Source organism: Mauremys mutica, chromosome 14 (genome assembly GCF_020497125.1).
Source record: "Mauremys mutica isolate MM-2020 ecotype Southern chromosome 14, ASM2049712v1, whole genome shotgun sequence".
NCBI classification, from domain to species: Eukaryota; Metazoa; Chordata; order Testudines; family Geoemydidae; genus Mauremys; species Mauremys mutica.
The window spans coordinates 22309242-22323480 of record NC_059085.1 but is presented as its reverse complement, the minus strand read 5'-3'; the positions used below and the strand labels follow the sequence as shown (position 1 = coordinate 22323480).

At 40.8% G+C, this 14239-nt stretch overlaps 1 protein-coding gene across 6 annotated transcripts in view; it reads left to right on the top strand.

Moving 5' to 3' along the window:
• The window catches only part of PHKB (phosphorylase kinase regulatory subunit beta), a 205777-nt gene that overhangs the window by 88321 nt on the left and 103217 nt on the right, over positions 1–14239 (top strand). For all 6 annotated transcript variants that reach the window (XM_044987605.1, XM_044987603.1, XM_044987602.1 and 3 more), the window contains one exon: positions 7979–8042. In XM_044987605.1, the coding sequence (XP_044843540.1) occupies positions 7979–8042 (64 nt within the window). The remainder of the gene's footprint in view (positions 1–7978; positions 8043–14239) is intronic.

The window sequence follows — 14239 nt, the reverse complement described above, 5'->3', positions numbered from 1 at the left end:
TCTTGTGCTTCTTTGTTGAGCAGATCATATGCTGCTGTCATGTTGTTTGCCCCTATTAAGATTGTTTTGTTGGTCTGGCTGGCTGCCTTTTTTAATTCGTTTAGTGCCTTTTTTAACGTACATTTTAATCACACACATATATGTGCAATATCTTATGCTATTGGACATTATTCTGTCACCGTTTGTGATGTTCCTTTTAACGCCGCAACTTGTGGGTTCAGGAACAGAAGTGCAGGTGTAGATGAGAATCCTGATATTCTTGGGTTTATCAAAGGATTCAGACAAATGCTAACTGAGGACCTGTTACTAAATTTAATGTGAAACAACTGTTTAAGTATTTTTCTTTCAAAATAAGTAATGTGCATTAGGCTAAATATATGCTAAAATACATTGTCTCTTGCTATTATGTTTAGAGGGAAACAATCCAAGCAAGGGTCCTTGAACTTTTTGTTGTCTAAGATTTTGATTAGTAATTAGCAGTAATGTACAAATTTTAGTGGCTGCTTTCTGTCTTTCATTAAGGTTATGGGACAGATGTAGCAATTTAAAGCTGTAATTAATGACATTTTAGTAACTCGGTTAACTTCCTTGTCATGCCAGTAGCATTAGGGAATACAAATGTTAGTTAAATTAATAAAGACATGGATTTAAGACAAAAAAAAATAGATCCAGGTCCTGACTACCCCAAATCTCAAGAATGGTTGGATCAAGTTTTGTTTTGAGGCCATCTAGAGAGTTAGAACATCTTTCACAAAGAGTATAGAGTATACTCGGTTCCTACAATGTGTTCATCTTGTGCTGTTGTCCATCCTAAAGGGGAAAAGAAGGAAAAGTTCCTTAGGAGTTATAACCAGGGCTGTATATTTTAAAAGAACATATTTCTTACAATATTAATTCATAGGGTATGTAATGTACAAATGACCCAAGAGAAATGAACATAACATGCCCAATAGCAGAAATTCTATTGTTTTTTTTCTTGACTCCTCCAACAAGAAGTAATTAATGATTAAATCTTCAACTGTCCGAAATTTAATAGCATTCGTAATGTGCATAATCTTATACTGCTTACTCTTTTGAATAGCTTTTCATTATCTTAAGACATATTTGCTATTTCAATTGTTAAAATATATTATCACTTTTCCTCCTTACTGTAGTATTGCAGGATCTTCCTTATGTATTTGTCATCTGCAAAAGATAGCACTTATAGCAGTCACTAGCATACAGTAGGGGAAGGGTCTGATAAACTATTAACATGAAGGAATATTTATTATATGATGGGGAAATGAAAACAGCCTTTTAATTTTAAAACACTAGTATTTTTATTTGCAAATAGTGTTTGTGCAAATAGTGAAATCTCCAAAATATTGAATAAGCAATGGTAGAAGAATACTGGTGAGCTACAATTAATACTGATTGTTTACCTAGGAATATTGAGTGAGCAAGTAAAAGTAATACAAGTTAAAGTGGTTCACTATGGAGGAATCCATATTTTTTTATACTCTCTGTGAGCCTCCTCCCCTTACCTAGATAAATAAGATAACTTATTCTACCTGAATGTCATTTCTCTTTCCTTTCCAGTCAACTATTACCTCTGTTAGTTCTTGCCAGTCAGTTCTTCTTGCCCTCACTTTCCAAAGATGCCTGCTCATGTGTATTGAAGGTGTTCCTCTGGAAGAAGAAATAGGGAGTTCTCCATTAACGTGTAATCCAGTTATCAAAGCAATGGATTTATCTTGTGCTCATAGAGTATATCCTTTTTTTTTTTTTTTTTTTTTTAGAATATAGCTATAACACCCAAGAAACATGATTTAACTAAGTTGCTATGCCGATTTCAGTTAAACCAGTTGCTCTTTCATAACTGTACTAGATAAAACTACTAGAATAAAGTTAAAATTTATTTTGAGAGACTTGACACTAAGGAAGTGGTTAGTATCCATTACACCAGTGAGTTCATCTTACTACTTCATTGCATTATCTGGGTAACAATAGCTTTCTAATCATCTGAAGGTTTAAAAACCAAGGGAATTTACCAGTCTTTGCTGGCAGCTGCTCCAAGCAGAGGTTTTTAGCTAACATAATCAGCTTTCCCTTGTTGAACCAATTAGAATTAAATCCCACAAGCGCTATTTCTGGCAGTGTTTCTGAAAGGAAAACTGAGGTTTTATAAACCTATTGGTGATGGTTTAAAAAAAATGATACAGCTTGAAATCATTTTTTTTTATGGCATTGCTGGTAATGAAAACAGTCAAACAGAAATAATGTGTGCTAAATATAATACATGCAATTCTGCAACTAGACATGTTTCCCCTTCCATTCTGTTGAAAATATCTTCTGCATAGTTATAAGATGCTCTCCTGACTAGGGTCTGACTTTATTTTTAAATATTTTTATATTGAATATCCATAAATATGTGGTGGTATATTTACAAGGAAAAACTTGTCTGTATAAATTCCCAGCCAAATGTCTCTAACAAAATGCTTTTGACACTGTACAAGCAAGGTTCAACATATAACTTATCCATACTTGTATCTTTTTTGAAAAATTACACATAATCATATAATTTGTTAGATGTGGGTAATGTAACCATTTTTAAATAACATCAGTTCAAAGTCAGAAAAAATTGGGCTTATCGTTGACTCATCTGAGCTAGTATTTTTCCTCTTAGCCAAATATTCCCTTTTAAATTGCTCTAATAAAAAAATCTAATGTCAAAATTATAAAATATAAATTCCTGGCAGTGATTAATTGCAGTTTCTCTACAGAAGGGACTGATGCCAAAATACCTCTAGAGACAAATTTATTCCTCAAAGTCATGAATTTCTTTGAGTCAAGGTCACTCTCATGGTATCTCTGTGGCGGCGGGGGGGAAAGCAGGGGGCTCTGATATAATCTAGTATCCTAATTTCTTTATATTGCCTTAATTACATAATCCTTATCCCAAACAGAATATGACCAAAAAAAAAGTCTTTCCATATAGATGAAGTTGCATTTTTGTAGAGAAAATTAAATAATTTAGTAATTGAAGTAATTGATCAGTATTTACACAAGTATTGCTACCAATAAAGAAACTACAATATTACACCAATTAATACTTTTCAGATCCTTCAGACTTTCCGAATATTAGTATATTACATCGCTTAAGGCATTTTCCCACCATCTTAATCTTAACAGTATAACTCAGTGTTTCCCATACTTGGGACGCCGCCTGTGTAGGGAAAGCCTCTGGCGGGCTGGGCCGCTTTGATTACCTGCCGCGTCCGCAGGTCCAGTGGGAGCCGCGATCAGCCAGACCTGCAGACGCAGCAGGTAAACAAAGCGGCCGGCCCACTAGGGGCTTTCCGTACACAAGCAGCATACCAAGTTTGGGAAACACTGGTATAACTCATTATCCTTGGTAGGAGCTCCTTTCTTCCAAACGATGTCTCTTGCATAATGGTGGTGACAGCAGCTTCACATGGAGGGCAGACTTTAGTCTGGGTGAGGGTTGATACTGAGATTCTCAGCAGTAGCAATCAGTTCCTGTGTTAAGAGATTTTTCTGTCTCTCCTTTCCTTGGATGCAACTTTAGGAAACTATGGGGAAGAAAGTGACCCTATTATGATCCACCAGTTTTATAGGATGGTGAAGCTTTTACTACTACTCTCTCCTGATGTCACCTCCTTGGAGACTTTCTATTCTGGAACATGCTTGGACCCTGCTCCCCATTTATGCCCTGTGTCTCATTACTTACCGCTTCCCTTGATAACCCTTTTTTTTGTTTTGCTTCTCACAGGCATGCTTGCAACTTTACACATGCCAGCCTTTATATCTGGTGCATCCTGCCTGACTCCTGTGCACAACCGAATCCCACCTTAAAACTCATTTATTTCAGTTTGCTTCTCATCACTGACCTCCTCTTCCCATTTCTTCAATTTAAGCAACTTTTTAAAACATACCAACAAGATGCATATGTAATCACAATCTCTTCTAATTCTCATCCCCTATATCATCTCTCCTATTCCTTGTTCATCTTCCTTTTTTAATATTAAAAAGATGATATGCTTAAAAAGAAGGTTCTGTCATTTTTGTAATTAACTCTGAAACACTATGCACGCTTATGACGTGTAAATACATAAACAAACAAATAAATGATTATGATGTAGAGTTGAGTGGAGTCTTGAAAGTGAAGACAAGCAGTAGGAATTAGATGCTAGAGAAGGCAAGAGGAAACCAGTGAAGACATTCAAGGGGAGGATATGATTAGAATATCAGCAGGGTGATGTCAGCAAATGATCTTGGCAGCATGTTAGATTGATTATGAAGGTGAGAGATAACACTATGATCAAGTTAAAGATCAAGGATAGTGATGAAAGGCTCACACTGTCATTTTGATTACCATTTTAAGCATATACAAGCAGTCACTCATTGAAGAAAATAAGAGACCTTAATTTTATTAGGCAGCTATAGTTTGTTTAGTTCACGTACTTTTATTTTGACCACAGATATGATTTGTAAGCAGCCTGTCTAAAGAGATCTTCCTAGTTTTTGTAGTGTCTGTTGATAGTCTGTAATAAAACTGTCATTAATCTGCTATCTTAATATTTTACTTTTTAGAAGCTCTGTGAATTTTAAAAACTGACATTTGGGTTTTTTTCATAGAATCATAGGTTTTGCAGGAACCTCAGGAGGTCATCTAGTCCAACCCCCTGCTCAAAGCAGGACTAATCCCCAGACAGATTTTTGCCCCATATCTCTAAATAGCCCCCTCAAGGATTGAACTCACAACGCTGGGTTTAGCAGGCCAATGCTCAAACTACTGAGCTATTCCTCCCCCCATTATACTAATGCAAAACCATTTTTCATATATATTATTGTTTTAGCTCATTTTTATTTCAATATAGTTGACACAGTTGAAGTTCTGGTATATGTAGTTTAGTTGTGTATCATTTAAAACAATATTTCAGTGATGGTGCCTTTTTTGTCATTCCTCTGGTTAAGATGACGTCTCTGACTCACCACATTTGTAGTAGTGGATGACTGTTGTTTTTTTGCTATAAGACTTCCACAATAAATGTAAATTATTAGAGAGTATTAAGGTATAAAGTGTGATAATGAAAATGAACCTACTTAGTAAATTTTGAAAAAAAATCACGTTCATGATACCCTGAGTAAAAAAGTCCTTTCTCTCTTTATGGTGGTGGTTTTGCTTTTTTTAATAATCAGATTTCAGATAAATCTGTCAACTGTCTGTAGATTTGAATTAGCCCACCTTAAACTCTTTTTTTTAAAAAATATGTCTAAGGCCAAAAAATGTGTTAGCTAGAAGAAAATATTGCTGCTGCTTCTATACTGACAGTGTTGGTGACCCCTGAAAGTATAAGATTATATATTATTAAAATGAAAGAAATTGGAAACTACAAACCATTTGACTTTACAATGGATGCTTTGTGAATGCTTTATATATTTTAAAATCAAAGTCTTGCTAATTTAGAAAGGTTTATAAATTTTAATTTGGTTTGCAATTTGTATTTAGAAAAGTGTAGAATTTTGTACATAGATGGTTCCTTTTTATTTCTTCAAAAATAAAACAGTTGTTTACATATACTATACTGTAAAAATGTCTCAAGTTGATTAGCAATTTGCAATATTTTTATGTGGGTCTTAACTAGTTACTAAAAATGTACATGAAAAGTAATGTTGTAGTGAACTATTACCTGGCTGTTTGACTCCTAGAAGGAATAATCCTAGTTTCCCATTCTCTATTCTGCATGCAATATCCACAGAGGCAAGAGAGAACACATAACGTTTTGTGATGCTATTTTTACTGTGTAGTGGGAAGCATAAACAGTTAAAGATGGAACCTGGGCAACAAGCTCTGTACTAATTGTTGTATGTGAACAATCATCTATATATATAGCCATGAAAACATCAAAAAAGTGAACATCGAAAATTAGATTGACACATAATAGCAAAATCTTCTTCTTGTAATGCCAGAACAAGTTCTGCTAGCCGCTTTAGTGACATGAAATGTCAGTCAGGTTAGATGTTACTCTAATGCACACTGCCGCCTGATTACCGCCTAGTGCTAATGAGAATGGCCTTCATGTATGTTTCAGTAGCTTCTCATTTATAAGGCAAAACCTGAGAGGATTCCTTTGATATTTTTTTTAAATTTAGAAAAGAATTTGGTATATTTTAAGTACAAGTGAGCTTCCACTAAAGAATGGTTCTAGAACCTAGCCAGGTTAGCTGATGAATTTCTTGTTCAGATGTGGAAGCTACAACTTCAGGCAGAACATCATAATGAAAATGTCAGTTACTTTTCTTTTAGTAAATATAATTTATGCATGATTTGGGCAAGAACATTTCTGATACTGTGGGAATTCCAGTGAAAGATGCATCATGTGAAAAATGCATCTTTTCTGTTAAGTAGGTGGACATCATTTGTTTAAGAAATATTTCTTATTCTCTTTTCCTGTTAATGTAGGCCTTTCTCTATGGGACAGATAGGGTGACCAGATAGCAACTGTGTAAAAAAAAAAAAAATTGGGACAGAGATGGAAAGGGTAATAGGTGCCTAAAAAAAGCAAAGCCCCGAATATTGGGATTGTCCCTATAAAACTGGGACATCCAGTAACCCTACGGAGAGAGGATAGTAACATGGAGAAAAAATGTGGTAAGAATGTGAGCTGAGTTTTATGATGATGGGCAAGATTTAGTGTTGTCTTATGGCAGAGGAATGTTTATCCAGAAGGGGCAATTAGTTGCCACCTCCTTTTCATTTCTGGGTAGGCTTTCAGCCAACTAATAAAGGTCCCTGGCCAGAAATTAAGCAGTTTTGCCCAACAGAACCACCAATAGATGGTTATGATGCAACCATCCTCTTTTGGTGACAAAACGTCGGAGGAGATATTTTTGCCTTATTATAATAGCAGGTGAACAAAGTGTGTGTGTGTGAGAAAAACAAAAAAACAAAACACGCACATAGAGTCTATACATATCATAGGACTAGAATGGACCTCAAGAGGTCATCTAGTCCAGTCCCCTGCACTTGTAGCAGGACTAATTGTCTAGACCAGTCCTGATAGGTGTTTGTCAAACCTGCTCTTAAAAATCTCCAATGATGGAGATTCCACAGACTCCCTAGGCAATTTATTCCAGTGCTTAACCGCCCTGACCGTTAGGAAGTTTTTCCTGGTGTTCAACCTAAACCTCCTTTGCTGCAATTTAAGCTCCTTGCTTCTTGTCCTGTCCTCAGAGGTTAAGAACAATTCTTCTCCGTCCTCCTTGAAACAACCTGTTATGTACACCTCTACCCCGATATAACGCAGTCCTCGGGAGCCAAAAAATCTCACCATGTTTTACGTGAGGCCGCATTATATCAGGTAGGGAGAGGAACCACTCCCCGCCCCAGCTCACCTGCGCTCTGCCTCCGCCTCCTCCCTGAGTGCACCACCGCCGCTCTGCTTCTCCCTCCCTCCCTTCCAGGCTTGGTGCGCCAATCAGCTGTTTGACCCAGCAAGCCTGGAAGGGGGGAGAAGCGGAGCGGCGGCAGCGCACTCAGAGGAGGAGGCGGAGATGAGCTGGAGCGGGGAGCGGTTCCTCTGCACCCCCCGTTACTTGCTGCGGCCCTCCCTGGGACCCCCCACCCCAGCTCACCTCCGTTCCACTTCCTCCCACAAGTGCGCTGCAGCTCTGCTTCTCCCCCCTGGTTCCCACTAGCAAAGCCTTGAAGCGCAGAATGCTAGATGTCCAACAGCAAAATGAAACCAGATGCATTTTTTCCAGATGGTCACTAACTTTTAAAGACAAATTAAAAACCGAAAAGAAAAATTCTGGAAAATAAACACAACCTATTGCACCATTGTTCATTAGTTTAGGGTTTAAACACAAAATACTAATCAAGAAGAGATCCTACTTCTGAAAGAAACATCAAGTATTGATTTGTTAAATTCCAGGTTTGTAAGCATAACAAATGTCTTTCTTTTCTCCCCCTCAGCTCTGTTGGGTTAGCAAAAGCAGCCCTAGAAGCAATTAATGGATTCAACCTCTTTGGCAATCAGGTAGTAAAAACATTTGTTTGTTCATTCTATATTTTAAAAAATTAATAGGTTGTTTTTTAACAAATTGTTTTCACCCCGATCCAATGGATGTGTAGAATGTTCTTCCCAAACTTATGACCCCGAAAAGGTGAGTAATGGAGGAAATTTGTCACTGAGCCATTAAATATTGTCAGTCAATAGGGGAAAAGGGAGTTGTGGCTTTACAAAAATAAAGGAGAGGTGGCTGGTGCCATACGTGCAGAGATAACCGAATTGCAAGGGCAAAGCACTCTGGCAAAGGGTTGTCCGTAAGTGACTTTTGGCAAAAAAGTGAGTGCAGCAGCAGAGCTGTGAGTTTAAAATGTTTTAAACTTGCTCCCACGTTGCATTTTTTCAACTATTCATTCTTTCAGTTCTCAGGCAGTATTTGTCTTTCTAGAATACCCATATGCCTTCATTTCTGAAAAGAGAATCTTAATAGATGCAATGTTTTAGTTTTGCAAATGCCCTTTTAGTGCTGAAAATCATCCGAAACTTGATTTTGAAACCATTAATTTTTTCCTCCTTCAGCCACTAAATTAAAACTGCTACTGTTAAACAGTGGTGCATTGAAAGTCTATGATCCTTGAAGGGTTAAATCATTTTATAATGTGACTATATGTACGTGAAGTAGCACTGATCTCATTAAAAGTCAAAGGCTGGAGAAATATATCCAAATATGCTGAGAGGATTGTCCCAGCTGTATACTGAATGAGAACATCAAAAATTTAAGGACTGACTAAGCCCTGGAAATCTTATTCAAAAACATTATTCTTGATGATTTAAAAAGGTGAGCTTTTTTTTAAAAGGTACTGGTACTTTTCTCAGAGTGGTAGCCGTGTTAGTCTGTATCAGCAAGAACAACTGCCACAAGTACTCCTTGTTGTTTTTGCTGGTCCTTTTCTGTTACTTCAAAAGTCAGAGACACAGCTGACTTACGGAGTGGCAATCCTTGCCTATTTCAAAGCTTAAAATCCTGCTTCATGATAGAGCAAAATTTGATTCTCATGGTGAATCCAGTGTGGGGGTTGGGGAGGAAATTTATACAGTTACCAAAGAAAAGCTTTGGTCTTTGAAGTTGTTCTTAATATTGTCTTAACTGAAGATGAGGGAGACTTGAGCATTTTTTTGTAAGTCACCTTTATTTAGACTTGCAAACCCAATGCTGAGTCAATGTACTAACATAGTGCTTTCTAAGTGAGCTAGTGGTTATTTATTCATTATTACTACTATTTTCTTATTTGTAGTACTGTAGTGCCTGGGAGCCCAAGTCATAGAGTAGGATCCCATTGCTAGGTGCTGTACACAGAACAAAAAGACATTCCCTACCCCAAACAGCTTACAATCTAAATATAAGAGAAGAGAGAACAGGACAATACAGACAGATGGGAGTACATGAAAACAATGACAATATTGTCTACATAGACAAGACAGACAGGAAGAAGGGATATAACACGGAAGCCAAGTTAACCATGTGATAGCAAACATTACAGTAAAAGCTGTGTTATCCGGCCATGTACCAGCCAGTAAGCTCTATAAACCGTCATTTCTAATCTTCATACAAAGTCTGGTTTATAGCCCAGTTGGTGCGGGGCTGGCAGGCTCCCTACATGGTTCCCCAGAAGCGACGACATGTCTCTGCTGCTCCTAGGCGGAGGAACGGCCTTGAGGGATTTGGAGTGCGGGGTGAGGCGGGATGTGTGTGAGGTTAGGGTGCAGGGGGGGTGCCGGGCATGGGCTCTGGAAGGGAGTTTGGGGGCAGGGTTGAGGCATGGGGGGTGCAGGCAGTGGGCTCTAAGAGGGAGTTTGGGTGCCAGGAGAGTGCGGGGTTGGGGGATGAGGGGGTGGGGTGCAGGGCACTTGCTCTGGGAAGGAGTTTGGGTGCAGGGGGTGTGCGGGGCTGGACGTTGAAGTGTGTGTGGGGGGGTGCTGGATCCAGGGGGCGCTCATCTCAGGTGGCCCCTCGCAAGCGGCCTTGCGGTCCCTAGGCGGAAGCGCAGCTAGGCGGCTCTGTGCACCCTGTCCCCCCTCCCCCCCCCTTTGGCCTGGAACTGTGGCCAATAGGAGCTGTGGGGATGGCATCTGTGGACAGAGGCAGCATGCGCAGAGCCACCCAGGCACGCCTCTGCCTAGGGGCTGCAAGGACTGGCAGCTCTCCACAAGCAGCAACCAGAGGTGAGTGCCCCTATCCGGCAAACCCAACCCCACCGCACCCAAATTCCCTCCCTTTTAGTTAACCAGAATTTTTCAATTATCGGCACCTCTCATTCCCCCAACATGCCGGATTAAAAAGCTTTTACTGCAGTTCCATAATTTTGTGGGCTATTGGAGGGATGGGGTTAGTTAGGAGGAAAGAAAAGGGAAGGGGGAAAGAGCAGGGTAGGAGTGGCAGGTGTGGAATAAAGCTGAGCTGAGGAGGGAGGGGGAGAGTTGGAGCAAACAGCCAATTGGCACAGGGCAGAGAAAGTCAGAATATTCTGTGGTGTCCCCAGAGTGTGTGTGGGTCTTGCCTGCACAGTTCTGAGTCTAGAGAGGTGGCTGTTCCTCTTCCTACTGGCTGGAGTTATAGCACAGATTTAACGTTAGTATGGCACTGTGTAAACCGGCATGGCCATCCCTCCGCTTCCGCCTCTGAGGGAGACCACACCTCCTCCCAGTTTGGTCTGCTAGAGTCTTTTCCAAGCAAAGAAAAAAGGAGGGAATTAGCGGTTCTCAAAGGGCCCCCAGCCTTCAAGCAGGGTGGGGCCGTAAACAGTCTCTGGCTTGCAACCAGAAAGAGCGGTAGCAGTCTCTTCACCCTGCCTTTAAGCAGGATTCCAGCAGGGGTGGTGAGCGCCAAGCACAGTCTGTGGGGCTCCAGTAGGGGTGCTCGAGGAGCACAGGCCGCCTGGCCTAAGGAGGGGGAGTACTGCCAGCCCAAGAGTGTGGTGGCAGGGGGGATGCAGGCCCACCCAATTCCACCACGCACCAGCCCAGGACCCTAACAGCGGTGGTGTTGTCCACCAGTGAGTCAGTGGATTCGCCCACAACACACTGACCTTGTTTCAGGCCAGCTTTCAACCAGACTGTTGCCTGGTTTCCCTGGGCTGCTTTCTACTTCTTCCCCTTGGGTGTCCCTGTGTCCAGGGGTCGTCCTCAGTCTTTCCAGGATACACTACCAAGGGTATCAGTAGCAGCTCCTTAGCGTCGCGCGTGGCAGGGCTCTCTGGAAGCTCAGGCTGGTCCCCGGTGCAGCAGTGGTTCTTCTTGGCATCCCTCTCCAGCAGTGAGGAAGAAGCGTCTGTCTCCTTCAGCAGCTCCCTCTCAACTGAGCTGCTGGGCTGGCCTTTTATACTTCTGCTTCCTGTCCCACCCTTCTGCTTCTGGTGTGGGGCGTGGTCCTCCTGGCTCTCGCCACCCCTCCCCCAGGTGGCTTACAGTGTTCCTCCGCTTCTGCCTCTGAGGGGGGCCACGCCTCCTCACTACTCACTGGAAAACAGGACACCAGGATTCCCATTCTAAGTTCTGTTCCTTATTGTCTGTATGACTTTTTTGAGTAAACCCTTTAAATTATTTTTCCTCAGTTTCCCCATCTGTAAAACTGGGGATTGTAATATGTACCTCACAGGCGTATTATGAGGCATAATTAATATTTGTAAAGAATTTTCAGGTCCTTAGGTGAAAGGTGCAATGTAAATACCAAGTACTATTAGTCTTCTTACTGGAAGTACTTTAACTAGACAAAAGTTTATATAAAAAAATTAAACTGTGCTTAATGTAGAATTTTCTCTTCTTATTTTACTGACAGACAAGATAGTACAAAAATGTAGATTATAGAGAGGAGTATGTGGCAAAACAAAATATTCAGGTTTTGTTTGTTTTTTTAATTTCTTACAATCAGTTTAAAAAACCTGCTTCAGATTCCATTCTACACTGTAAGATTTTATAATTCTCTTTTAAGGATGCAAAGTATGACTTTGTGTAACTACAGGTTTTTGTAAGTACGCAGGCTTCTGGGGCTCAGTCTTGCACCACTAGAATCAATGCAGGTTTTGCCACTGATGTCAGTTGTGCATGGACAGACTCTTAATTTCACCTGTGGTAATTTCCGCTGAAGTGTAACCTTACAAGAAAATCAATGTTTGAAAATATGGAAATTCACAATTACACTACTCAGTCTATTTGTAATTCTTTCCTCCTTCCCCCCAGATCTATCTTCTTCCTTAGCAATCTGAACCTCTCAATCTTCCTTCCTTAGTTCTTTTTCTAGCTGCATAAATTATTTTTGGATCAAAGACATTTTCTAAGATTTTTTTTTTAAATTCACAGCTAGTGGCTTAGATTTTGGATAGTCACTGTATTTGTGCAGCTTACAGGTGAATATCAGAAATGTTCACTGCAGAATATTGCTTTGTAAATGGTATAATATTTCTACTGTAAATGTGCTAGCTCTGTATCACATACATACTTCAATCAGTGGTTAGCAAGTGTAATCATAGGGCCCAATCTTGCATCATTGGAGCCTATCAATCTCAACAACTTGCATCGTTGGAGCCTAGTGAGGAAAAGTGAATGATTATTGTAAGTGTGCCTTTTCTCTCATCAAGAATGTCTAAAGTAGTCTTGCCGCACGCGCCCCCCTCCCCCACATCCCCAGAAGTGTGTGAATGCCAGAGTTGGCGCAACCACTTTGTGACTAAATAAATCATTCTGGTTTTTTTATTGATTAATAAGATGAAAAACTTTTTATGGGTGAATAAAGGTATCTTATGTTATTCTTCAAGTGCTGATATCTGTGTATTCCTTATGTGGGTACACATGTGCACCATGCACCTGAGTTCTGAGATTTCTAGAAAATAGTATCCATTGTCTGCAAATACGCAATTGTTCTCCTCATGCTCCAAACCAAGGATATAAGGGGCAGTACAGATCCTTCTTACTCCTGCATGGCCTGAGTTATAATCCTCTGTGTCCACAGATTTCTCCATGCTTCCTTTCTCTTAACAAACCTGTAAATATATTGTAAATAGTTTTAGCATAGTTAGTATTACTTAGTTTTCTCCCTGCCTCTGGGAGTCTCTCCAAGACAAAGACTACTCCCAGAGTCCCAGGGTTTAAGAACTGCATTTCCTGCCCCCACTCCTGCTCCATGAGCAACGAGCACCAATGCTGCCTTTGTTTTCTGGGAGAGGCACATATCTCAGTTAAGCGCAGAATTTGACACTTGTTTCTCCCTCAGACCCATGAGGCTCGTGAGCGCTGGCTGGAAAAACATCTGATGGAGAAGGCTATGAGACCTCGGTTTGATATGGGTTAGGGAGACCCCCTTGTATGTCAGTCTCAACTGATGAGTACCCCTCCAAGCACATGCTCAGGAACAAAATTCAGAGCTGCTAAGCTCATAGAGTCATCATCCAGGGCTTCTCATGACAAGCATAAGGCCAAATCTCCTTCCAGATCTGCTTCCAGAAGAGATCACTCCCTGACTTCCTCCAAATCAAGTGAATCCTCACAGGTGGATTCTAAGGAATTAGGCTCACTTAAATCCTTTGGCCATGAGGGGAACGTGCAAAGGAAAAAAGATCCGCTAGTACTATTGTGTCTGATTTCTAAACCGAAGGATCGGCACTTGACGACAACATCTAAGAGTTCACTTGTAGACTCTTTGACAATACTGGCCCTTCCCTGTAAAGAACTACCATCCGTGATGACTGTGGATGCACTGGATCCATCGGTCCCAACTACTGGAACGCCCCAGACTCTGGGACAGACCAAAACTTACACCTCGTCAGAGGATATCTTCACCCTTCCTTAGCCTCAGTCTCCTTTTTCTTCTGATCTGACCTTCCTGTGAGACAATGGCACACCAGAGGAGGAAATTACTTCCAGGAGACATGAATGATCCCCTCCTTAGCCCTTAGGCAGGAGCTTTCACTCATTGGTACTGATGGCTGTACCAGTGGAGCAGGAGCTGGCATTCTCTTTGGAGGCTCTAGGTGATCCATCACCCCCACCTAATGAGGTAAGTCCAGACAGAGACTTGCAAAGATCTTGGGTCTGTCCTTCACCCAGATGCGACTACCTAAGGGAACAATGGTACCCAATACAATGGGGTCCCCCTCAGCTGATTGACCTTTCCTACTTGGTTCCATGGGATCCTTACGGTAGACATCTCGGATCAATCCACTGTACCTCTTCTG